This window comes from Pelodiscus sinensis, chromosome 5 (assembly GCF_052426305.1).
Source record: "Pelodiscus sinensis isolate ZL-2025 chromosome 5, ASM5242630v1, whole genome shotgun sequence".
Classification (NCBI taxonomy): domain Eukaryota; kingdom Metazoa; phylum Chordata; order Testudines; family Trionychidae; genus Pelodiscus; species Pelodiscus sinensis.
In genome coordinates, this window is record NC_143056.1 from 123211891 (window position 1) to 123238494 (window position 26604).

At 45.5% G+C, this 26604-nt stretch overlaps 1 protein-coding gene across 2 annotated transcripts in view; it reads left to right on the top strand.

Moving 5' to 3' along the window:
- The window catches only part of LRP5 (LDL receptor related protein 5), a 223354-nt gene that overhangs the window by 187168 nt on the left and 9582 nt on the right, over positions 1 to 26604 (top strand). The window contains exons 15-21 of one of the 2 annotated variants that reach the window (XM_075928318.2): positions 639 to 829; positions 13206 to 13415; positions 17870 to 17995; positions 20433 to 20669; positions 21346 to 21456; positions 22620 to 22862; positions 23861 to 24000. In XM_075928318.2, coding sequence (XP_075784433.2) covers positions 639 to 829; positions 13206 to 13415; positions 17870 to 17995; positions 20433 to 20669; positions 21346 to 21456; positions 22620 to 22862; positions 23861 to 24000 — 1258 coding nt within the window. The remainder of the gene's footprint in view (positions 1 to 638; positions 830 to 13205; positions 13416 to 17869; positions 17996 to 20432; positions 20670 to 21345; positions 21457 to 22619; positions 22863 to 23860; positions 24001 to 26604) is intronic. The other variant, XM_075928319.2, reaches the window with a different exon arrangement.

Below are 26604 nucleotides of genomic sequence, written 5' to 3' on the forward strand. Positions count from 1 at the left end.
GATACAGCAATTCTGAGAGAATCTGTGGTACTTTGTCAGGGTGTTGACTTACAGTTCAGCTGGGGTACATATGATTGTGTACCGTGCCTAATATCTGTAACCCAGGTGAGTGGGGGTAGTGGGGATTAGGGTTAGTAAGGTTTATTGGGACCCATTCACAAGGACTATTTCATAGTCATAGCAGGAAATGTTTAGTTTGTGCTTTTGCAATTAAAATTGGAATTTGGTTTTCCAGGATGATTCCTGAAATATTTTATTCGCTAGCCTCCACCTTTCTTGCCGTGCTTCCCAACCATTTTAAAGGAAATCCAACCTTTGGATTAGGATTAGGGAACGGTGAATTATGGTGTCTGCCAGGAGAAATTAATTCAGTAGTGACTCCAGCCCTGTGCTCTGAATTGCTCAGAATAGTGCAGTTTCTAGCAGTGTTCCTCTTCCACTGGGAGTATCGATCTTGTTAATCTCATTGGGACTGGTTTCATGAAGAGAGGGAAGGAGAGCCTTATAGAGAAGCCACGATTTTGTGTGGGCATTACTGAGAGCTCAGCAAACTTTAAAAAAAAATGGTATAACCGAGATTAAACCGCTACCCCCAAAACATCTTGGTTTAAGAGGCTGGTGTCTTTATTTGTTATCAGGTACATGTACTTCACCAACATGCAAGAGCGAGCCCCAAAGATAGAGCGTGCAGCTCTGGATGGCACGGAGCGAGAAGTGCTCTTTAGTACCGGGCTGATCCGACCTGTTGCGCTGGTCATTGACAACAAGTTGGGGAAACTCTTCTGGGTGGACGCAGATCTCAAACGCATCGAAAGCTGTGATTTGTCGGGTACGTGGTAGCAATGCACACTGAGCCTTGGGTATTTATCGTGTCTCTTGTCCTTCTCTGACAGTTCCCAAAGACGTCTTCTAACTCTAACTGTGCCTAATGTGTGCAGGCATCTGCAAAAATGGTCAGTAACGGGCTCCCTTCTTTGCAGCACAAACATGGGCAGGGCCTGTTGTGTAAACCTCTTAAAGGACAATAGCACCATACCTAAGTGTTCTGTTTTTTCAGTCACTGGCTTTTAAATGCCAAAGGCTGGTCAGTAGGAGTTCAGACAATGGCAGGTAACTGTAGTAGAGTATTTTATAGAGGCATTCCCAAGACTGACAGGCCCAAAATCCTAATGCACTTTTGGTTTGTTATATTTCTTTCTGTGTAGTCATTTAGTTCATGTGTGCCCACCTCCACCCCCATCCACCCCAAAAACTTGAATCTTTCTGCACTGGGTGACCAATTAACTTGTCTAGAGCAGTGTTTCCCAATTTTATTTGGCTGAGGAACCCTTTTCAGCTTTTCAAAATTTCAAGGAACCTCTAGGTTTGTCGAGCAAAAAAAAAAGGGGGGGGGGGAGGAGAAAGGGACCCACCAATTCATGAAATTCACATTCCTTCCCCAAGACCACCCCCCCATCTCCCTTCTGTGAGGCCTCATCCGCTCTGTTCCCCTCCTCTCCATCACTTGCTATACCCAGCCCTTATACCTGTCTCAACCTAGTGAGAGTGAGGTGTGGGGTGGGAATGAGGGATTTGGGTGTGGGAAGGGGTGAGAAGTACAAGCTCTGGGAGGGAATTTGGATGCAGGAGAAGGGGCTGTTGACTCAGGGAGGGGGCTCTAGGCTGGGGAGTGTTGGGTTCAAGTGGAAGCTTGGGGTGCTGAGCAAGCCAGAGCTTGTGGATGTGAGGGTGCAGGAATTTGGGCTGGATATGTGAGGGACTCAGGGCAAGGAGGCTGTGAGTGTGATGGGCTCAGGACACAGATTTGTGATGTGTGGATGGTGGAGGAACGTTGTGGCAGAAGACTGAGGATGTGGGGATGCAGGAGTGTGGGGATGTAAGAGGCTCAGGACAAGGGGTTCCAGTGTATGATAGGCTCAGATTTGGGGTCAGGTGGTGCAGGAGTGTTATGATGTTGCAGTGAAATGGGGGTTTGGTCCCAATTGGGGGCTTGTTGGCCTGGCTTCATTTTTAAATAAAATATTATGTCAAACTCAAAAGATTTTAGCATTGTCTTTATATATGAGAGGGGTGAGGAACCTGTTTTGAGTCAAAGGTCACTGACCCACAGAACAGTCAGTTGGGGCCACACAAGTGAGATGCAAAAAAACAAAAAAAGCTCCTCCAAAAACCCCCAAGACTTACTAATGTGGTCCCAAATGTGCTGGTGGAGGTAGGGGACAGAGTGCTAGTGGGTGCTGGGGCTGGGGAGAGGGTGCTGCTGGGTGGAAGGATGCTGGCTCAGGTGGCAGGGTGCTGGGGCAAGGTGCTGGGACAGGCAGGTGGCAGGGTGCTGGGGTCAGGGACATGGTCCTGCTGGGCACTATGATGACTGGCAGGGTGCTGGGACAAGGAACAGTGTGCTGCTGGGTGCTAGCGTGGATGGCAGGGTGCTGGAGCCAGGGCGGTGCTGAGTCCTGGGGTGTGAGGCAAGGTGCTGGGGCCAGGGCGGTGCTAGGGTGGATGGCAGGGCTGCCAAGGAGCGGGATAGGGATGGGGATGGGGTGCAGGATCTGGGAGGGAGCTGGGGGGCGGAAGGGGACAAGGTCTGGGTAGGGTGCAGACCAGATAGGTAGGGTGCAGAAGCAGGCTGGATGTAGGGTGTCTGGCTACGAGGGAGGGTGCGAGGAGGGGACTTGGGTAGGAGTTGGACCCCCCGATCTGGCACCCTCTAGACCTGACTGGTCCCAGATGAGGAATTTTTGGACCAGGGGAGGTCATTTCAGGGCTCCTGGTGTCCCCCCTTCTTCCCCACTAGGCTTCTTTGCACCTCTATCCCCTGCAACCGAACTAAGTTGCCCACCCCTGCTGGTTCCCTGCACTTCCCCCAAAACCATCCCTCACAATCCAAGGGAGTGCAGCACCAGTTCCCTGCAGCCCCTCACAGCCCAGCTGAGCTGCCCGTCTGTTCTGTATGCCCTTCCCCATCCACCTCAGCCCAGCTGAGCCCTGCACTGGTTCCCTGCATGCCTCCCCCCACAGCACTGCTGATCCCCGTTTCCCTGCACCTCCTCCAAGCCCCACAAAACTGCTGAGCCAAGAGCCGATTCCCTGTCCCTCCCTCCCCTTGAGTCTAGCCCCGGTTCCGGGCACCTCCCTCCGCCTGCAGTCAAACTGAGCTCTGAGCTCCACACACACACCCTCCACCCCACCCCACAGCCCAGCCCCCAGACCTCCCCACTCTGCAACCCAGCTGAGCTCAATTTCTCTGCACCTTCCCCCAAACCATGTAGACATGCTGAGCCAGTGCTGATTCCCTGCCCCTGCCTTCCTCCCTCCCCTTGGCTGTGTCTACACTGGCACGATCTTGCGCCAAAGCGGCCGCTCTTGCGCAAAAATTTGCTGCCTGTCTACACTGGCCGTGTGTTCTTGCGCAAGTACACTAACGTTCTCATGTATGAAATCAGGGCTTCTTCCACAAGAACTACGATGCTCCCACTCAGGAATAAGCCCTTTTGAGCAACTATTCTTGCGCAAGAGGCCAGTGTAGACAGGCAACATGAATTTCTTGAGCAAGAAAGCCCTATGGCTAAAATGGCCATCGGCATTTTCTTGGGCAAGAGAGTGTCCACACTGCCATGGATGCTCTTGTGCAAAAGCACAGCTCGCACATGGAAGAGTGGATGTGTTCTTGCACAAGAAACAACCAGTGTAGACATAGCCTAAGAGTTTCCTCACATGAGCAAAATGAATTTTGTGTTGTGCACCAGTATTGAGTTCATGTGGATTGTTTGGATGTGCCACCCAAGTTATTAATAAATATTTTTAAACCTCTACCTTTTCCCTCTGCTGCCCCCTGACTCCTCACCCTCCTCTGCTGTCCTGACTCCTGCTCTTCTCACTGTCCTCAGCCCTCCTGCAACCTGCCCCCCTCCACCAGCCCTTCTCTCCTCCCTGTGCCCACTTCTCCAGTAGCCCCACTCTGATCATGTGAGCTACCCCTCCTCATCCCCTCTTCTAACACCTCCCTCTACAAACCTGCCCTGCGTCTCTCCTCTAATGGTGGTCCCTCCACTGGGCAGCTGTCTGCCCAGAATCCCCTGGCACCTGCACCTTCTCTTACCCCTGCACCCTCCTGGTGCCTCCCCCTTCCCTCACTTCCCCTGCCCCCTTTGCTCCATTTTTCCCTGATGCCCACTCCCTCACCACCCTCTGCCCCCATTCCCCTCATGCCCCTGTGCCCTCTCACATGACTTGCTCCGTCCCAGCCTTCCTCATGCCCACTCCTTCTTTCAAGCCTTCTCCCAGCACCTCCCCTCACCCCTCTAGCCCCCAATGCCCTTACCCTCTCCCCTCCCAGCATCACCCTGTGTCCCCCTTCCACTGACACCTCTCCTCCTGCCCTTTTCCTCATTGTCTGCGCTTGGCCCCCTGCTATTTGTCTCTCCTCCACCCCTGTCCCTTTGGTGCCTTCCCCTTTCTTCCCCCTCCCCCTCCGCACAAGCACCTTCCTCTCCCAGCCCTTCCCCTTTCCGTCTGCACAAGCCCCTTCCCTTCCCCCCTCCCTCTCCCGTACTTTCTGCCTTCCACTTTGTGGGGCTGGAGTCTGTGCTCTGTCTCCAGACTCCGAACCCGCAACTTAGCCATGCGGTGCAACACAGCGCCCAGCAAGTTTAAAATCCCAGGCTGTGACGTTCTGTCATGTCCGGGCGTCTCTCCACCCACTGGTTTGAGCTTGTGGCGCAGGGCAGCAGCAGCCAGTGAGGGGGAGCTCAGGGAAGGTAGCGCACAGCAGGGACGGGTCCGGGGACGGGGGAGAGACGCTCTGGGGCCGGGCTGGGAGAACGCGCGCGCCGGGGAGGGGGGGTCGGGACCCGCTCCAGCTCCAAATATTGCGGGAGCATGGGCACCACAAGCCCACTGTGACCGCCTCAGGGGTGCGATCATCCCCTCCCGCCCGGGAGGGGGGTTCAGCGAACACCGTCGACGGCCCTCGGTCTGTTGGTCCCGGAGTTTAGTCAGTATTGGCATCTTTGGGCGCGATCACCCCGCTCGGCCGAGTCCGGGGGATCTGTGACCCAGGGGTCACCTGTCCCCTTTTGCGGGGCTTCTCCCCACGGTCTCCGTTGGAGGTTCCCCCTCGCCGGCGTTGGAGCAACTTTCACCCCTGACGATGGCAGGGAGGGAGGAGGGGGACCCGGGCCCACCCTCTCCACCGGGTCCCAGCCCGGGGCCCTAAGCACAGGGGTCCGCTTGCTCCCTGTGCGGTGGATGTGGGATGCCTTCCCGAAACGCGCCCACACACGGGCGCCAAAAGGGCCTTGCCCCGGGCTGCTTCCTCCCCCCTACGAACCCCGTTGCCCTGCCCGTGGGGTCCCCGTGGCCTACCTGTTCGGCCACTCGGCGCGGGAGGAGTCCGTTCTCCATCATAGGGTCCGGGTCTGGCAGCAGCCCGCAGCTGCGGGTATCTTCAAACTCCCGGCTCCGGGAGTCCCCGTCGAGGGCTCCGGGCGTCCTGGAGGTGGCACTGCCCCCTCCCGAGGCCCCCCCCTTCAGGAGCCGGCCTCCACGACCGTCCCCCCCCTTCCTTGCTGGCAGGCCCTTTTTGAATGGCCCGCTGGAGGTGACGTGCTCCCGCCGCACCCTGCCCCGCCCTCGGCAGACATGCGCCACCTGACGGGCTGGCCGCGGCTCGGCTTTGCAGCCGCGGAGGGAGTCTCTCCCTGTCCCCCTTCAGGCTCCTCAGTGCGGGCCGCTCTCGGCCTGTCACACGCACACAACTCGCGGCCCATGCCTCTGCTGGCCGGCTCTCTCTCTCTCTTTTTCAGAGGGGGCAGGAGAGTAGTGCTGCGTAGAGAGGGAGTGGGTAGGCCAGTAGTGAAAGGAGAGAGAGTCATGTGGCAGAACACACAGTCAGTGGGATCCAAGTAGGGACTGACTATTACTCTTGTTTGTACAGAGACTAGCACAGTTGAGTTCCATGCTTGACTGGTCTTCGACCGTAGTGTAATTAAGTGGGGTGGGGGAGAGAGAGAAGGACGTGTCAGAGGTGCGCCAAAGAAGCATGAAAAAAATCAGCTGGAGATAAGTCTGCAGGGGAATGCACCCCGGAGGAGGACAGTGAATGAATTTGAGTTGGGATTGCCTCTTGAGAGAAAGCTAAAAAGCACTGCCATCTACACCCATTAAAGGGGGAAGAGGGACCCACTCAACTGATGATACTTTCTTATATTTGTAGCAAGTATATTTATATACTTGTTTTTTATATATACAACATATACATCCAGAATATCCAGACTTAGAATGTGTGCTGTGTTGAGTTGAAACTAGTTGACAGATGGGTTGTCTTTTTGGATTGTAAGCTTCCTAAGGGAGGGACTGGCTCTTCATAAGTTCAGCGTCTAGCTGGACCGAGAGGTAATTACATACAAATTCAACTTAAGAACAAACCTACAGTCCCTATCTTGTACGTAACCCGGGGACTGCCTGTACCCAGAAAATGAAATCAAGAAACCCTGAAAAACAGAAGCCCTAATTATAATGCATTATTGGTTCCTCAGGGAAGAGACCTGTTAATTTCTTTTCTTTTCTTTTTTTTGTTTGCTAAGTGATATGTATATAAGAAGTGACATAGGACTCAGGTAGTAATAGGTGAATGATGACCAGTATGCTAAATAGTCATAGTTTTGGCAGAGGATAGCACATTGCGGCTTCCGTTGTAGCTGGACTGTGTTGCCCTGAAGTACTTCATCCAAGCACTGCAGATGTAGCACCTTAAATTATGTAGCTCATGTTACAAGAAGAACTAAAACTTCCTCTGGTTAGTCCTGAGTCCGTACTTACAACATATATTTATTTGATGAACATTAAGGGGAAGCGGCTAGAAAATAAGACGCTAAAGAGAAGATGAAAGGGGAAAACTGTAGGCATAAAAGAAAATCTGTAATGTAGCCAGAGAAGTATGGGTCTGTTTGAGCAAACTGAGCTCACTGTAATTCAACCCACTGAGCTATTGATCTTTGAAAAGTTCACAGCACATTTTGGTGTTTAAAAATGCTTCGTATTTTCATATCGCAAACCAAGAAGAAAATCAGCAGCCAAAATGGCCCCGGCTTGAACATGAACATAGAAATAAATTGTGCATTGGGCAAAACACATTAAAATGCATTAAAATAAACACAAACCAAAGGATTTTCATGTAAACTGAGGTGATCATGTAAATCAGATCAAAAGGAGGCATTGTCTGTTTTAATTTAACTGTGCAGTGCTAGGCATGCTTTCTCTCTTGCAGAACTAAGGAGAGGACATGTTTTTTTTAAAAACTTTCAGCAAATCCAGATATTTTACGGCACCATATTGGAAGTGGCAGAACAGCCACTAAGCTGGCCAATGTTTAACTTTCAGGGAAGGTGTTATATGGACTCCTCTGTAGGACTTTCATTTCGTAACCAAGGGTTTTCCCCAGTGATGGGCAATCTAGGCTAATGGGTTGACCGTATGAGTGGCCCTTCTTCATTTTAGTGGGCCTCAAAATTGTCGTAACCAAGATGCTCTGCCAAGCTAGGGTAGTTTTGCTGACTGCTTTTGTGCACCTAGAATTTCCGAGATTTGCCAACTGAATCTTGGCTGGATGCAGAAGGAGCACACCGCTCTCGCAGTCAATGTCATGTGCAAATGGCATGCATCTCACTTCACATGCCTTTGCTTTACATGTGTGTCCTTTTGGTAATAGTGGTAGGGGAAAAAAACCTGCATGGTCAGAAACCAATGGAATCTGGCAACCCTGTGCATGGGCATAGGGAAACAAAATGTCTCGTGTGCCATACATAGAACCCTGATGGGCTGCATGTGGCGTGTGGGCTGCTCTAGGTTGCCCACCACTGACTTAATCATATACCCTGCCTCCTCCCTGCCTTCCCTCACCCTTCCAGTTTTGAGTTATGGAAGCTTTTTGGAATCTCATAAGACTTGCAAACAACTTCACGCTGCTGCCAGGTGAATAATAGAATATGTTTATCATAGAATACTAGGATTGGAAGGGACCTCGAGAGGTCATCGAGTCCAGTCCCCAAAATTTATTTTAGTTTATTATTTTTAAATAGCCCAAAGAGTTGACATTTTTTATTTGAGATCAGAAAAAATACTTGGTGTGAATGAAAACATCAGTAGGGGAATTATTTGTCCTTCAAGCTTTTCATGGTTTTTTTTTTTTTCATTTGCATCCTAATTTCCACTTTCAAAAGATGACACATTTATGTCATACTGAAAAATCAAAGTGTTTAATTACTAAGGAAATTAGATACTTCATTTATTTGCAACATGTTTTTCATTATCATTTTTATTACTTAACCAGAAGGAGGATACCACTGAGAAACTATTCTTTATTTACTCATTCATTATTTTTCTATACTACAGTACACAGGAGCCCATCCAGTGCTCTCAGCACCCTCAGGTGCTCTTTTAAAAATCATTGATGAAAATCTAGAGCTGTAAATTACCCATGATCAAATAACCCAGTGACAATATAGCTGTAACACATAATGAATAAGGATTGTGCTGTGGTTAGGGGCATTAGCCTGGGACTTGAAAGACCCAACTTCAGTTCCCTGTTTGGTCATGGACTTCCAGTTTAACCTGGGCAGGCCCCTTTGTGTCTCTTCTATAAAACAAGGTCCATAATACTTCCCTATATCACAGGGGTATTTGTGAGCTTCAGTGCATTAAGATTATGAGATCCTCAGATACCACAGGAATGGGGGACAAAGTACCATATATAACCTTGTTAGTCAGCCTCCATGCACTATCCCCAGTGCAGTTCCATCCTACGCAGGAAGTGAAAACATTGTTCTTCTGGTGTTCCTGCAAGTGACCAAACTCTCTCAGACCTGGGTACAGGAAAGACTTCCAAAAGGCTGTACAGCTCCAAGCAGAGAACACCCTCCCAGCACCTGCCCAGAAGCTTCACCTAAGGTGCCTCTGCAATAAGTCACTGGGAGAAAGGCAGCCTCTTCTTGCTTTGTGAAAGGGGGAGAGGCAGTTGATGATGCACCGTTTCAGGACAGGAAATATCAACTTTGCTTTTAAAATTTAAAAGCATTTGGCCAATGTTGAATGTTTTTAAATATAAAGTTGTTAATGGAATAAAAAGGTTCCTTCGGTTTATTACTGTTTCTGTCAAGAAGTTGGTCTGTCTGGGTTTTTATAATCTAGCCCATCACCTTGCTGTCTGAGTGCAACTGAACGCCACTTGGCTCGCTCACAGAGCCAGTTCTGCAAGCAATTCTGAGAGGCACTGAGAACTCCAGTCCCATGGATTGTGCTGTGAATTAAGGATGCTCCGCATCTTGCAGGATCAGGGTCCCAGCATTTAGTCCATCAGCCTGCAGCTCCAGCATCATCTTCCATCCATGTTTAATTTTTTTTGCATTTCTTAGTCACTCAGTTCTGTATGGTTTGGGGGGAGAGCCTTAGAAGGTAGGATCAGCACTTAAAGCCTGAGCCAATCTATAGTGAAGTCAATGAAGAAGCAATTCGCATTGAGGTCCTCATCTCTCTGTGGACCACCTGCTGTCAGTCCATGGTCTATGGTTTCAGAATTGGTTTTACAGTGTGCTTTCAATTCTCTGCTCATCACTATGACCTGTACTCCAGGTACTACAATATTACAGGAAGTCTCCTTCTCTACCCCTTCCCCTCCCCCGACTCGATTTTCAGTGGCTGAAGGACTTCCGTGCATTTCTTCCATATACCTTTGTAGCACGAGTTATTTCCCACTAGAGAGGATTAGTATAGCCTAAATGTGGGAGAGAATTAATTTTAGAATTAATCACAAGGAGTTGGGAAATTTCTGACCTCCATACATTTTCCCTTTAATATAATCTGTGTGTATCAGGCAGTGCTCCTTTTTGCAGTATAGTAAGAGTCTTTGTACGCTGTAATCTGAACAAATTTAATAGCATCTGTAATTGAAAGAAATTTTATATTTGCATGCATGACTGAGCTCTTTAGTAATTTATTCAGCAAATTAGCTGAATCCAGTACTGATTAACATTTTTACTATGTATCCAAATTCTGTAATCTTACTTTGTGGGCATTAAAAAAAAGTTTAAATGCCAGAGAGAAAAAGAGCAAGTTAGTCACAATTATAATTATTCCATAATTAAATCTTAGAGGAGAGATGCCATTGATTCATAATGTCCGTTACACTTCTAATTTCTTGTAGAATACATCTGGTATGCATACGCAGGAACTGCCTGCAAGTGGTTTCTCTGACGTAAAAGAAATTCAGGGGCTGTCATTATGGAAAAGAGCTAAAAACAAAAACTACAACTGTTTTAAGCACCTTTCACAAAAATGGTACAAACAAACACTAAGTCTGTCAGCAGTAAAGGTTAAAAGCAGCCATGAATATGTTTTTCTTTTACCTAATCTTAAATGTCAGTTCGGAGTGTTTTGAATAATAGGACATGTGATTTGATAGTAGTTGTTGTTGTTTAGAGGTGAAACACCACTTTGCTTTGTATCCTATTTCTTCCAAATGCTAATATGAGGCTCACTTGATGATTGAGCAGGTAAAAGGAAGTATGATGTAAATGGTAGGTGGAGGTAGGAAGTGTAGCATATGGTCAGTTTTCAGATGTATCTGCATGGACATTGTTTAACATACAACAGGATTTGTGCTCTTACACTTTACAGATATTTCCTGTATTCATTTCTTAGTAGCAGTGGTAATAATAATAACTTGTCGTCTAGCAATAGGTAGAGGCCCAAACCAAGCCTGGGACAATTTCATACAAGGCATTCTACAAACGTAGAGAGACACTCTCTGCCCTACAGAACTTACAGCCTAAATGTAGACTAGGTGAGTGGGACTCTCCACTGCAGCACCTCCTGCTGGTGGCTCCAGGGAATTAGTTTGATCAGCAGCAGGTCACCTCCTCCTGTCTGGTGTCTCCCCTGTCTGCAGTCCACGCCCTTGCTCTGGACCTACGTCGCATCCAGACCACGACATCCTCTTCGTAACACTGCCTTCTGCCAGTGCCCGCTTCAGGGATCTCTTACCCCCTTCCAGGGGTGTATTGGCAGTCCTTGGCCTTTAGTGCCTCTTTGGCCAGGTGTGGTCTCCATGCCTAGCTCCTCTGTCTCAGGGGCAAGCCACAGTCTGCATGGGCCATGCCCCCCTTCCAGAGGGATATCAGCAGTTCCCCGTTTCTCCCGTCACTATGGCCAGCTATGACCCTAAAGCCTAGCCTTGCCCCCCTATGTCTGAGGGGCAAGCCACCGTCTGTGTGGGCCATGCTTTGGTGGCAAGGTGAGGTGTAAGATTGGGGGGAGAGGGAACCCAGGCCTGCTCACAACTCTAGGTCTTAACCCAGAGACCCTCTGATGGCAGCCTTGTCCTGCCCTCCTCTACTCCCCTTCACTTTCTCTAGTTCCCTGACTGCCCTTCCCCTGTTACCCCTGCATCTACTTGGCCCTTGTCACAAGGCCTACAGCCTGGCAGATATCTGGCTGGAGCCTTTGTCTCTAGCTCACCTTAGCCTGCCCAGTATTGTCATACAGTGCATCTCAGGGAACTGACCCTGCACTCTCCCTGGTCAGGACCCAACTTTTCACTCTCGACTGAGCAGCTCCTTATATACCAGGCTGCCTCAGCAAGCTGCCCTCTGGTTGGGTCGATAAAAGCTCCTCTCCGATTGGCCAGGGTTCTGCACAAGCTCCCCCTAGTCTGCTTTAACCCCTTCGGGCCACCACAAGCTGTAGTGCAAAATGCTACAGCAATTCACACACAATTGCAAATAATTGATTTACCAGATGTGATGCTTTACCACAGCAGACTGGTCAGTGTAGACCAGGACAAATCAAGGCCAGCACAATGTCAACAATCTACAATTAAATCCTGCTGGGATGAAGACTCAGTCACGGTTAGCTGACATGATGCTTAATGCAATGTACCCTGGTCTGTAGGGTCAGTTAACTCACTTTTTCTTAGTAACCATTTTCAAACATCATAAAATGTTCTAGAGGTACCAACAGCTCATGCTTAGAGGACTGGAAATGCCCGTTTTAAATTCATCACTGTTTCTTAGTGCTTTTCGAGTGTCAGTCTTTTGGAAAATGAGCCTAGAAACTACATCCTGTGGAAGTAAGACATTTGAGTTCATTGTTGAAGTTCTGACACTGGTTTTGTATTTAGGATTGCCAGATAGTTTCACAAAAAATACCGAACATGTCGGGGGGGAAAAACGGGCACCAAAGTTGTTGAGCAAAAAAAACCACACCAAAAAAAAAGTGTCACGGTGCCATTAAATCTCCATGCTCCCCCGTCCCCACCAGACGCGGCAGAGGAAGAATGTCCCAAGTGGCCTTCCATCCGACAAAAAACAGAAAATACTGGACATTTTACATGTCCGGTATTTTCTGTTTTTTTTTTTTTTTTTTTTTTTTTTTTTTAACTGGACAGAAGTCGCAAATACCGGTCACTTGGCAACCCTATTTGTATTAAGAGTGTGTTTCCCCTCCCCCTCCTTATGTCTTTTCCATTCTTTCCAAATTGCCCCCCTCATCTTTCTCCTTCCTGTCTCAAAGCCGGCTTCTCTCCATTCAGCCCCTCTCCACTTCCAGGCTCATTTTTACTCTCCTGCCTCAACATTGTCCAATCTATCTTATCACCACCTGTGCCACCTTGCTCCCAAACCACTTTCACTTCATCTACATTTTCAAGGGTATGAGTGTGGCCTTAATAAACCATCTGACTCATTTTCCCCTCAGTTCCTGAAGCTGCCCTCTGCCGCAGGAGCTTTGCTGCTGTGCATCCAGCAGCATAGAGTAAATGAAGCAGTGATCCTACAGATAGCTTCATTCTTTCCTCAGCCCTGCTTCATTTTTTGTGCCCAGAATGAGGCAGGGATGCTGTAGAAAAAAAGAGTGTGATCTGGTAATTAAAGACTGTATCATAGTGTATGTGTACCTGGTGAGTGAAGAAAGATGACACAGACAACCTGAATTTTGGCCTTTTCTAATTTTTAAATGCTCCACTTCACAATCTTAATGTGCTTAACACAGAGGGGGTTTTTAAAAATGTATTCAGAATCCATTAATGATGATGAGACTAAAGGATAAAGTGGGTTTTGGAAATAAGTACACGTCATTTAAAAAAAGAGAAAAGAAAAGAAAAGGCATGAGAGAAACTTTGTAAGACCTAGATTTGTTTTGGATTGTTTCAGGAGCTAACCGTGTGACACTGGAGGACTCCAACATCCTGCAGCCAATGGGACTGACTGTGTTGGGGAATCACTTGTACTGGATCGACCGTCAGCAGCAGATGATTGAGAGAGTTGAGAAAACCAATGGCTATAAGAGGGCTAGAATCCAAGGCCGAATTGTTCACCTGACAGGCATTCATGCTGTGGAAGAAGTTGATATGAATGAATTCTGTAAGTATATTAATGCCATGTATTCTTGATTATCAGATATCATGTGGGTATTCTAGCAAGTGAATTTCTGACGCTTCAGTTTCAGATGGGTGAGTTTTGCACTCATCTTAAGCAGAATGTACCAAGATTATTTAGAAGGAGCTGCTTGAAACCACGTAGTTTTTTGCTCACGAACAACGGTATAGATAATTTTGGCTATTTTTGTAACACCCCAAAAATATACCAGGCATTCTACAAACTTTTATGACAGATTCTTGCTCGAAAGCAATTGCAATTTGTAGACAAAATACAGGCATAGGGCTTTATTCTGAGAGGTGCTGAACTCTGATCTCAGCCCAGCTAAGCACTCAAGCATATGATGTGCCCCATTGGTGTCATGTAAGTTCTTAGCCGGATTGCAGCCAGTCCTGTGTGTCCAGCACCTTGCAGGATGGATCATCCAGAAGAGAAGGTAATGCAAACCTCTTTCCCATTCCTGTCATAAGTAGTCTGTGCACAGAAAGATGTCTCTGCTGTTGTAGCAGTTAGCAATCTATTCTGCATGCACATGTATAATACAAAATTTGCTCCTGTCTCTGCTTAGAAAATAAAAACAAAGAAAAACTAGATGTAGGCTGTCTGCTGCAGAGTGGTTAATTATGCTAGCCTTTCATCGTTTCAAACCTGTGATCAATTGTATCATAGGAAAAGCCCTGCGTGAATACAAAATTTGCATCTGTATCCACAAAACTGAGCTGCAGATATCTGCACTGATATGCATGGATCCAGATACCCACGGATATAAAGCAGATATCCACAAATTTGCAGGGTTCTTAATAGAAAATTTATATCCACATCCGCTAATGTGGATATAAATTTTCTATTAAGAACCCTGCAAATTTGTGGATATCTGCTTTATATCCGTGGGTATCTGCAGATTTGCAGAGCTCTAATCATAAGGGAGTTGTAACTGATTCCCTTAGTCCTATGTGGAATAGGAAAATATCTGTACTTTATATCTGTGTTGCTAAATGTCGACAGAACTCAGCGGTAGTGTAGACGCAGGTATAGTTTTGTCGACAAAAGTCCACTTTTGTCGACAAAACCCTGTAGTCTAGACACACCCTATGTAAGAAACAGTAATCATATATATAGTAGCCCAGTGACTGAGAGTCTGTAACACCAGAATGCTGGCTGTTCCCTCTGGAGGGCACTGTTGCCTGAAATGCTGGCTGTTCCCTCTGAGCAGTGCTGTTGCCTCCCTGGCTGTTCCCTCTGGACGGCGCTGTTGCCTGAGTCACGTTCTTCGCCTCCCACCTTAGCCATCGGCTGACTTCTGCGCCGCTCAGCCGGGCCGCCGCGGGGGAGCTAGCGGCGCAAGTGGCCATTTGGGTGCCGCTGTCCCCATGCAGCACGGGGAGCACAGGGCCCAAACGGCTGTTTGGGCTCTGTGGTCCCCTGAGTGAAAGGCAGGAGGGGGAGGAGAAGAGAAAGAGAGAGGCAGGAGGCGGAGGAGAGCTGAGAGAGAGAGGAAGAGGCAGTAGGAGCAGGAGAGAGAGAGAGAGAGAGACTGGAGGCTCAGGAGAGAAGACCAACAGGGAGGAGAGACCTGAAAATCCCGTCTTATGATGGGCTAATTGGCTAGTCATATATATATAGTAGCCCAATGTCTGAGAGTCTGTAACGCTGAAATGCTGGCTGTTCCCTCTGGGCGGCCTGGCTGCTCCCCCGTTGCGGCCCGGCTGCTCCCCCGTGGCGGCCTGGCTGAGCAGTGCAGAAGTCAGCCAAGCGCCACGGCGGGAGAGGAAGGAGGGTGGGGCAGTGACGTACATGGCCAGGGGGCGGGGCCTAGCCATTTACGTCACCAAACCGCCTCCCTTCGCCCTCACCGTGGTGCTCGGCTCACTTCTGCACCACTCAGCCGGGCCACCATGGGGGAGCCCAAATGGACGCTTGCTCTCCCGTGGTGGCCCGGCTGAGCAGTGCAGAAGTCAGCCGAGCGCCATGGCGGGAGAGGAAGGGGGGGCAGGGCGGTGACGTACACGGCCAGCGGGTGGGGTCTGGCCATGTACGTCACCGCCCAGCCCCCTTTCTCCTGTTCGCCTCCTGCTGTGGCACTCGGCTGATTTCTGCGCCACTCAGCCGGGCCGCCGCGTGGGAGCAAGCGGCACAAGTGACTGTTTGGGCTCCGTGCTCCCCATGCAGCACGGGGAGCGCGGTGCCCAAATGGCCATTTGGGCTCCGTTGTCCCGAGAGAGAGAGACATGAAAATCTCCTCTTATGACGGGCTAACTGGCTAGTGAGGCTAAGACTTGACCGAGCAGAGCAAGGAGCTCTGTACAAGTGGGTTAGTGGAAACATATCATACTCTGGTTCCACATTTGGTCTCTCTTTCCAAGAAACAACACTGCACAGATACAGACAGACACTGCTATAGAGGCACTCGAGTGCCATGGGGTAGTGGTAATGGCCCCCCTCTGGCTGACTGATGTGATGCAAGAGCTCTCCTGTCAAATTCTTCGCATCTGGAAGGATGATTCAGGGCCTTTGAGGAGAGAGGAAGATGTTAACTGGGCAATTGAGGAGGGGAACGATCAGAGAAAACTTCTGACAAAGAGGAAAGGAATTAAGGGGGGGGGGAGAAAAGACTGTGGAAAGATGCAGTGAATGAAAGAGACAGAATGGCACCATAAGGGAGAGTAGTAAAGGAGTGGTGGAGAAAGGAGAAGTGTGCTCAATACAAAAGGGGCTGGGGAAAGAGATCCAAAGATTGAGGGATGGTGGGGGTCCTATGTGAGTGTTTAATGTTAAGGTATCAGCTGTTTCTTTTCTTTATTCATCTCATAAGCTATGAATTTCTCTTGAGATTGGAAGATATATGCAAAGACAATGTCCCTATATTTTTCAAATCTCTTTTTCCATACACCCACCACTGTTTGAAAAAACTATTAACTAGAATAGCAGGAGGTGGCTACATCGGCAGAAATGTGTAGGGGGAAACCTGTGTGGTGTTTGCTAGTCTCTCATAAGCACTGAAAACCTCAGAAAATAAGAGTGGAGGAGTCATTCATTTTAAAAAAATAGAAATTGGAGCACTTTTAATACATTTGTTTTAGAATTTTGAAAACAATTAACCCTTTTTCCTTCACAATATTTAATATTCAACATTCCTAGCCTTTTTTCCTCGCATCTCCTTGCCCCAATCCCAGTGTCTTTCAAAGGTACCATTACTTTACTTCTGCAAAAGTTTTTGTTGTTGTTGTTGTTTTTTAATTTAAGTATCATTCAGAGACTTGAGAAATTAAATTCAACATGCTAAATCATGAATAGTTTTTTTAAAAGGTGCTTTATTTTCTTTATGGTAAGGATGCTGCTTTCTGCTTTGAAAAGAAACACCCTTCCGGGCTGAAATCTGAAACTTGTCCTTTAAAGGTGAATCTGTGTTGCAACAGAACAGTTTTAAAAATATTTTTTTCTTTTGCTCTTCCAACAATCCCTGCTGCGTTCAGTGGCATCTTGAGACCATATATTAAAATATGTTCGTTAAAACCGAAGGCAGATTTCTGTGCTGAATGTCTGATTAATGAGTTTGAGCAGATGGAGAGCACATTTGGCACAGAAATAATTAACTATTTTTATATGGATCTCTCTGTCCTCCCTCCCTCCCCCCAAAAAAAAAATCTTAGAACTTACTAGTATCCAAGAATGCATCATTCTGTGACATAATAAATATGGGCTCCACTCCAAGACACTTTGGGATGTGCTTAAGTATAAGCACATGCAGGATTGATGTAATCCAGTACATAGGGCATGAGACTAGAACTCTAGACCTAGGTTCTGTTCCCATTTTGGCTATGTGTCTGCTGGGAGACCTATCGCAAGTAACTTGATCTCTCTTTCCCCTCCCTCCCTTTGTCTTGTCCATTTAGGTTGTCCACTTGAGGAACATTTGGGTGCGCAGCACTTCTGAGAATCAGGCTACTTATTTAGGCCCCTTGGTGTGGTGGATTTAGAAGGTTAACTGTACCTAACCTATTTAAATTTTGGCCCATATCTGTATGTTTATGAGTATGCATCTACGTGTACTTCAGTTTTGTAGATAATTTTGGGTTCCTTTGAGATTAAATGTACTGAAGAGATCTTTTGTTTGGTTTAAACATGTCTCTTTGTGATGCCTGGCTAGCAGATGAAATACAGATGAAGACTACTCATTTGATAAATGTGGCCTTTAAAAGTTTCTTCATATCTGAGCTTCTGAACACTTCAAGATACAAAGGCTTCTCAGAATTCCTTTGTGTTCAGGAACAATATTCCTAGAGAGACTGTAAGTCAGCTTTTGAGCTGGGGAGTCAGGCATTTGCTGTGTTCATGTCTAGTGAAAGTGGGCAGCTCTTACAAAAAGCAGCTTTGCACTAGCTGAATATCCTGATGTATGTATAGTGTACAATATTCCATTCCATGTATTGTTTATACAGCTGCACATCCATGTTCCCGTGACAATGGCGGCTGTTCACACATCTGCATTGCAAAAGGAGATGGAACCCCAAGATGCTCATGCCCAGATCACCTTGTACTTCTACAGAACCTCTTAACATGTGGAGGTAAGTGAATTAATTTAATAGGGCTCTTTTTATAGGGCACATGTGTCCATAAAGACTTTTGGAGTTCTTGGAGTCCAGAAGCTGCATGGTCAGATATGGAGTTAATGTCATTTGTTTAATGTACTATTAAGTATTGACAAATAGTCAAATGAGAATTTATTTTTAATTATCTTTGTTTTTAAACGATGGGATTTTCATAAATCAACACTGCTCTCATTAAAATGAATGGTAAAACTCCCATTGATTTCAGTGGAGAATCAGTTGAGCCGATGCTGAGTGTTTTTGAAATTCTGATTCCAATTGTATGTATTTGTAACTTTTGCACAGGCATTCTGTCTTAGCTCTGCATGCTGGATCTCCTCTTCCATGTTTTCATCTCCATCCATGTCCATGGATCGTGACCCTGTTCATTAGCTCTCTTAATCTCCTGCTTTATGCTTTCTTGCCTCTTTCACAATCCCAGGAGTTTTCACTGTTCGTAGTGCTGCACTTACTGGGGGCATTAAAAAAACGCATTTCTTCTGGGAGGCATCCTATCTTCAGTAATTTAGCTTTATCACTGCACTCAAGATTAAAAAATAAAATTAATTCATTTTTCTCTAGATTTCATATTCTGGCTGAACTTTGACCTCCCAGGGGAAAGTCATTTCCATTATAAGCTGTTTTCTTTCCCATGACCACAACACGCTATGTGGTTTGAAAATAGTAGTGGTAATTTCTGTAGGGGGGGGGGGGAATCAGTTTACTCATATTTCTCAATCTGCTGCTCCTGCAAGATATTGCCAGTGAGAGATTTCTTACCTCCCACTGATTCATTATCTTCTGCTATAAATCTAACAAATTTAGGGCATCCCTTTTTGGTCTTAGTTCATTTTTATCCTAATCTTATCCAGAGTTGCTAATTCTTTCTGACATATCCTGTCTGCAGCCCATATCTTTCAGTAGCCTGATAAAAATGGGTTGCAGAATGTCTGTCCACCTATTCCCACAGATGCTTTGACCAGTTTAGGCCCAAATTTGAATCTGTTCATTATAACATGGTACGATATTAAAAGCAGCTCAGTGGCTAAATTCAGTTTCAAGGAAGTCACTCTGGAAATATTTTGTCTAAATAGGAAATCCAGATTAGTTTTAATTCCTCAGTTTTCCCAGTTATTTGTTTAGGTAACACATTAGTTCATTTAGAGCTGTTAATTCATTGTTTACAATTGTTATTCAGAACCGTGCTATCAAAAATTGAGACTCGGACCTCAAAAATCACAATTGACTTAAAAATCATGAGGTGGTTAAAAATAACTTTTGGGTTCATGTTATTTGCCTTTCAGTTTTTGAGCTCCTGGAATAAAATTGGGGCATTTTTGTCCCGTTTTTTCCATAATTGAAAAGGCTAGAAGCTGAAAAATCAAAATTCCTCATGTGGTCATATGGCTCTGGGAGGTGAGGCTTAAAAACAAACAAACACCTATTGATTATTTCTTCTCCCATTGGCACCAAGAGGAAGGTTTTGATTATTCTGGGTGCTAAATGAGAATTCTGTATTGCAAGGTGGCCATGCTAGGCCCTTCTGTATTATACAGTGTTCATTACATATCAAGTACAGTAACATTGTCGCCATGGAGTCACTGTATGAATATGCTACTGCTGTTGATTACAAGAGTGACATTACAGCTTAACATAAGACCATGCCTTATACATTCATTATAGCAAATATGTAATGTGATAATCTGTTGTTGTTCTTTAACACAATTGATATACATGTTCTATGGAGGTAGTAGTATCTAGTGGCTGGGTCATGGACTAGGACTCAGGAAATCTAAATTCTTTGAGCCTTGTGCATCTGTCTATCTAATATTTTAAAAATTTACCACTCCAGAGGGCACCAGACCCGATTCCTTATTGGTATCTCTGAGGGCAAAACTTCTGGCACGGTGCATGTGGCGAGCACATACACCTGCAATGGAATGAACATGACCAACACATCTCACAGAATACCAGGTTCTTTAATTCAAATTGTTGTAGTAGCTTCATAAACATCTGTACGTGGACTAGCCGCTAGCTAAGGACAGAGAGACAATACTGAGTAAGCATGGGTTGCATTTGGTTTAGGTAAACTAGTGACAGGTTCATCCAGAATACCAATTTTGTTATAAAGATTATACTATGCCATGATCAGAAATATCCTAGGAGTCCCCTGCCACCTATCCAGTTCTCAGACAACTAAATCATGTCTCTTCTCTCAGCACATTTATTTTGTTACAAATTGGGGAAAATGTGTTCCCCGGGCAAAACTGTAAACGATCCCTTGATGAGTACTTACCATTTCCACAGAAGAATTTCAGCATGGACATAACAAGTTTTCCATCTGTGAAAAGTGTCTTTCACTATTTATTTTTTTATAGACTAAAATGAGTATGTTTGGGGTTTTTCTTTTCTCCAGAACCTCCAACTTGTTCCCCAGACCAATTTACCTGTGCAACTGGGGAGATAGACTGTATCCCAATGGCATGGCGATGTGATGGATTTCCAGAGTGTGATGACCACAGTGATGAAGATAGCTGTCCCATATGCTCAGCAGCCCAGTTTCAGTGTGAGAAAGGACAGTGCATTGATGCACGCTTACGGTGTAATGGAGAAATCGACTGCCAAGATAAATCCGACGAAGCAGATTGCAATAGTAAGATTTATGGTCCTGAGCGCCTGGCTCCAACACAAACAGCCATCCATGATTTAAAGACCTTCCTTTTAACTCTGAAACCAAACCACAAAAATATGTTATGAAAAGCTTAAAACATGTGTTGATTCTGCCCTTCTCTCCTTCTTTGTTTTTTTCAGCCCCTCTTCTATGCCTCAAAGTATACATTTCCATAACTGCATAAATTACCTGATCAGTTAGTTGTAAGCCTTAGGGAAAACAAATACAATCTGTGTTTAAAATCCTAAGCAAACATAGGAAACAAATGCTTGGGGCTAATTTGACTAAAGACCTTGAATTGTTGGGAGCTTCAATAGATTTCCTCTCCATTTTGTTACCTTAATGACACATTCTGCTTCGTGGGGGAGAATTTTTTTCAAGTTAATCGCTTGTGCGAGTCAGCTGTGTTTCTGCTCATTTGTGCCAGAATTACATACTGTCTATACTGTGTTTTCCTGATCATTTTTCTCCTAAAGACTAGACAGTGACGCAGCTATTCAGTTTCCATGTGGTTAAAGTTTAGAGTACAATACACAGCTGTGCTGTATGTGTTATGTCCAGGTTTCTTAAAATGTTGAGTTACTTCACAGCACAGATTATAATTTGATTTACTTTAAGATTTTGCGTGCTAACTAAATATTTACTTCTTCCCTTGCAGCAATCTGTCTCCCAAATCAGTTTCGATGTGCCAATGGTCAGTGTATCCTCGTAAAACAGCAATGTGACTCCTTTCCAGATTGCATTGATGGTTCCGATGAACTGATGTGCGGTGAGAGGTCTTTCTTTGAGATTACAGCTGTCTGCGTGCAGACAGGCATTACATTCCTGCACTGGTTTGAAGTGTGTCTATATTGACTGTTGCTTCTCTGGCTGGTAAGAAGAGACCAAGCTCTATCTTATCGCTAAATGAAGGCAGTATGTCCCAGGGGGAAAAGTTGATCTAAGCTATGCAATTTGAGTTATATTGGGGGTGTAACTCAAGTCATTGTAGCTTAGATTTATTTACTGCTAGGTCCACTCTGCACTGAGTTGATGGGAGAGTGATTGGTGGTCCATTTAGTGGATCTTCACAGCCTCAGTCCCACCAATAGTGAGACAAGCCCATAGTCCTGCTCTAAGTTCCTGTCTATACTGTAACAATTGCCCTGTTGGTCGCCTGATTACAACTCACTGGTAGCCTTGGATTTCATTTAATACAGTTCAGGAACAGTGTTAAAACAAGACTGGGTTTCATCTACATTACAAGATCGAGCTTTAATTATGTCAAGGGATGACTAGGTCGTGGCCAAGGCCCCAGCAAGATACAGTGTAGATAAGACAAGAGAGTGTAGTCAAGACCTTGATTCCTATCTAAAATGTAATCGAAAGTTCTCATGACCAGAGCTGTATGTGGTTATAGCTGAGCCTGTGATGACCAATCTATTTTGCCCTTAGTTGCTGTTAGCCCATAGTTTTGTCAAAATCTTTGAGAAGCATGGAAGGCATGATGCAAATTCCGTTCTGTTCTGCCCAAAACTGCCTCCCCCCCGGTACACTTTTCCCAACTCACCCCAATCTTCCATGCCTGGCCGATACAGCTCAAGAAGATTTTGAATAGCAGAAGAGTAAGGATAGCCACTTTCAGCTACAAAGGGGGCTGTTTTAATGGAATGTGTTCAGCTCCTCACTCTGGAATGCTGCTGTGGGATAGAAGCAGAAGCAACACTCTCCTTAGAATCTCATGAACAAACAAAATCAGTCACTAAGTTTATAGAGAGAATGCCATAGGTCATTTAATAATATCCATCTTTGAGTGCTGGCTCATTGCTAGGTATTCGATGTATTGGGGACCATCAACTTTCTCCAGCGTGAGAGGGCACTGATAAGGGATGTTGTCCCAGATTGGGGCGGTGTCATTGTAAATAATGTAATTAATTTTTTTCTTGTTTTCAGAAAAAAAGGCATCCCCAGATGAACCTCAACCCCACAGTAGCGCTATTGGACCTGTCATTGGTATCATACTCTCCCTTTTTGTCATGGGAGGAATGTATTTTGTTTGCCAGCGAGTGGTATGTCAGCGCTACTCTGGACCCAATGGACCTTTTCCACATGAATATGTCAGTGGAACCCCTCATGTCCCTCTTAATTTTATAGCTCCAGGGAGTTCTCAGCATGGCACTTTTACTGGTAAGGATGGTAAGGACCCTACATTTCATCAGTTCTGTTATCTGGATTTTATTTTCACAGGATAGTAACTGAGGGGCCAATTGTTGTAGACATCAAAACAAGTGAAATGCCGAATGCCCATTGACTTTTAGGGGCACTTGGGTTCTTATCTGCCCATTGGGGTCACATTTTCAAAAGTTTTTAGGTGCCAGAAGACACAGATTGGGTTCTTTCAGTGCAAGTTAGGCCCCTAGATGCTTTTAAAAGTTGCCCAAAAAGTTTTGAAAGTCTTCCTCTTAATAGTTCCTATGGAGATCATGGATATGTACTTGAGTGTTGCCTCTAACTCCCTACCGTCCCCCTGCACAACGCTCTTACACAAGTTTGGTGGTACTTCAAACCAGGGCTCGCTGGCCCAGCAGAGGGTGTAGGTTAGAGCTTAGTGACGCTGTCACTCAGATTGATAACCTACCCTCTTTGCAGTGAGGATTCAGGCTAAGCCATTTGAGTGTTGATGGTCGTCGACTATCTTGCCATGATTGCCCCTGGGTGCCCAGAAGGACTTACAAGTTCTTCCACAATTCACTGGGAAAAAATAACAGAGCTGCTCAGCTCACAGCAGCACATGGAACCATAGGGTATCCCCCAGAGGCCCTCTAGAGCAAGGATGAGCAATAAGTGGCCCACAGGCCAGATACGTTTTGCTAGGGTTAGTTCCTGGTGGGTCACCAGATGCTTTATTTACCTGAACATCCACCGGTATGGCTGCTCAAAGCTCCTGTTGGTCACAGATCACTGTTTCCACTCAACGGGAGCTGCGGCAAGTGCCCATTTTCAGGACTGGTGAACTGTTGCCAACAGGAGCTGTGAGTAGCCATATCTGCAGACACTCAGGTAAAGAAAGTGTTTGGTGGCCCACCAGGGACTAAGCCTGGCAAACCATGTTTGGTCCACAGGCCACTTTTTTTCAAGCTTTTATTTTTTCTGTGAAATATTGGTATCTTCTGTCTTGTTCTGGTCCCATGCAGGCATTTCTTGTGGAAAGTCTATGATTAGCTCCATGAGTCTCATGGGAGGAAGTAGCGGTGCCCCTCTGTATGACAGAAACCATGTTACTGGAGCCTCGTCTAGTAGTTCATCCAGCACTAAAGCCACTTTTTACCCACAGGTAAGTCTTGAAAATATGTCCAAAAGGAGATAAAGGACCTCCTATTTCTGTCCGTAAAATCACAGATTTCAATTTGTACTACTAGAGAAATGCTAGAAATATTGTGTTGGATTGATGTCATTTAGCAATGGGCAATCCAATGTCCACTGAATTCAGTGGAATGGTTTCCATTAATTACAAAGAGCATTGTCTCTTGCCCACGATCTTTACCATGTTGTATTATTAAAACAGTGCTCTCCTGGGCATTCCTGTGCATTATTTGTATGCATGTTCTTATATCCAGAGTACTTGTAAATATCTAGTTCTCTCTCTCTAGTGAACTCTGTCACTGAACTGATGATGTTTGGCACTGCATAATCCCACAAGTATGCACGGGAGTGAGCAAATAAACAAAACACAGCTGGGGAAGGAAAACACTTAAAAACTAATGTTGGCTCACTGTTTATCCAAAGTGTTCCATTTCAATTCAGAAAACCAAATGCAAGCACTGGAAAAACAAAGTGGCACTTCTGTATGTTGTTGAAGCTTAAAATGTTTTGTCATTTTGCAGAGTTTGTTTCTGGATTTTACAAGATTTATGGGTTAGAAAATGAGATTCTTAGCCCCTACACTAAGAGAAATAAGTCTGCAGAGGTTAGGAAATTGAAAGGGAAGAGATGCAGGATAAAACCCAATGAGGGAGGAGCATAGGTCATTTATGGGAGAGGGATGCAAAGGTCATTTTCACCAAAATCATCTTGTACAGTTGTTTTGCTGCTTCACAACATCACTGAACAAGCAATACATGCATTTACTCTTCTGTTCACCTAAGCCTTTAGAGCCAACCTTTCTAGCCATTAGCACTACTTTGACAAAAGGGGCTGTACTGGTGGTGGGAGACACATTAGTGTGTAACATATAAACTGATAATGTATTATACTAAATAAAAAATAATTTAGAAGCCTGTATGCATTGTCCTATTGTCTGGCAGTAACTATAAGGGTAGATGGGTGAGGGGAAATTGTGAATACAACTGACCTGTCTGTTGGTTTCTGCAATACAGAAAACCTTGATTTGATTTCTTTTCCTTGTTCCCGACTCACTAAGCCAGCAAAGGAATGAGTCAAGAATCTGTAAAGATATTTGGAACTCAAACATAGCAGCCCTTTTAATTCAATATTGGTTGGGGCAGGAAAATCTTCAGTATTTTCTGGCCAATTTTATGGTAGATAAATGGTGTACACATGGGTGTCACCTTCTGGTTAAAAATATAAATGGGTTACATATGTAAATCTAAAAGAGTGAGGCTAAGAGCTTGTATGTGAACAGAGTTTATACCACTATAACTGTATTGGTTTAGAAATGGATATAGTTCAAGTGGTACAAACGTCCACTATGGATAAAGTTACATCAGGATAAAGGTGCTTATATTGACATAGCTCATTTCTCTAAATTCAGAAATTGTATCACTTTAAACATATCCGTTTCAAAACAGTTCTAGTTAGAGCCGTATAAAACCTGTGTGTAGTCAAGCTCTAATTATTCCTATTTCATTGTTATCCTTCACTCTGTTAATTGATGCCAATTAAAAAAGCACTAAACAGATAAGCTGGGTCTGATATTTGAAGCAGTGGGGAAGGAGAATTATGACCAGAGATCTGATGACTGACGAGGGGAAGAAGTGTGGTGCGCTCTAAGCTTTGTTGATGATCCCAATCTCTCTGTGTCAGTTCTGAATAGCTGGGCACTTCTGCTAAGAGAATCCGCAGTAATGTACTGAACAGTGCTAACATTTAAATTTCCATGAGGTAGGCAGGGGCAAACTAGACTCCAAAAAAAGGAGGGATTGTATTCGCCTACCCTCCTCCACTCAGCTCCACTCAAAACGCAAGCTCTGCCAAACAAGACATAAGTCATAGTAGATTGTGCAGCTTTTTGTGTGCCTCACACTAACACAGAGGTCCACAACAATTGAGCTCACCATTCAAGCCATCACTTGCAACACAGTCCTTGGTTGAGTCATCTACAGGGGTAGAACACAAAATCTCTGGATATAACTGAGCTTCTGCTGCTTGAGCTAAAGGAGCCAGGCACATTAGCTTGGAGGTTGTGGTAGTCATAAACCTCTGCTTTCAGCCTAGCCATTAAATAGGACCAAAGAACTGCACTGCATTAGTTTGAGTTATATTAATTCTATGAAGCTGCAGGAAGAGAACTCGAGAGTCTGTTCACTGAAATCACAAGATCGATTAACAGCTCCAGAATTGCTTTCAGCAAGAGGTTCTTTCCCTCCACTGTATTGTCCAGACTTGTTTTGAGCAGTGGCTGTTTTAGTTAATCCATACTGCCTTCACTTGGTAGCTGATTCAAGTTCCTCCAGTCACAAGGAAATTTCAGATTGCAAGGAGGAAAAACTTGAGTGAATTTGGCTTTAAGAGTGATGGAAGGGACAAATGTAAGGGCATATCTGGTGTAGGTTAAGCCAGTGCTCCCTATTGAGATGTTGAAGTGCTGGGGTCCCTTTGGGTGTGTCTAGACTACAGAGTTTTGTCGACAAAAGTGGACTTTTGTCGACAAAACTATACCTGCGTCTACACTACCGCTGAGTTCTGTCGACATAATGTC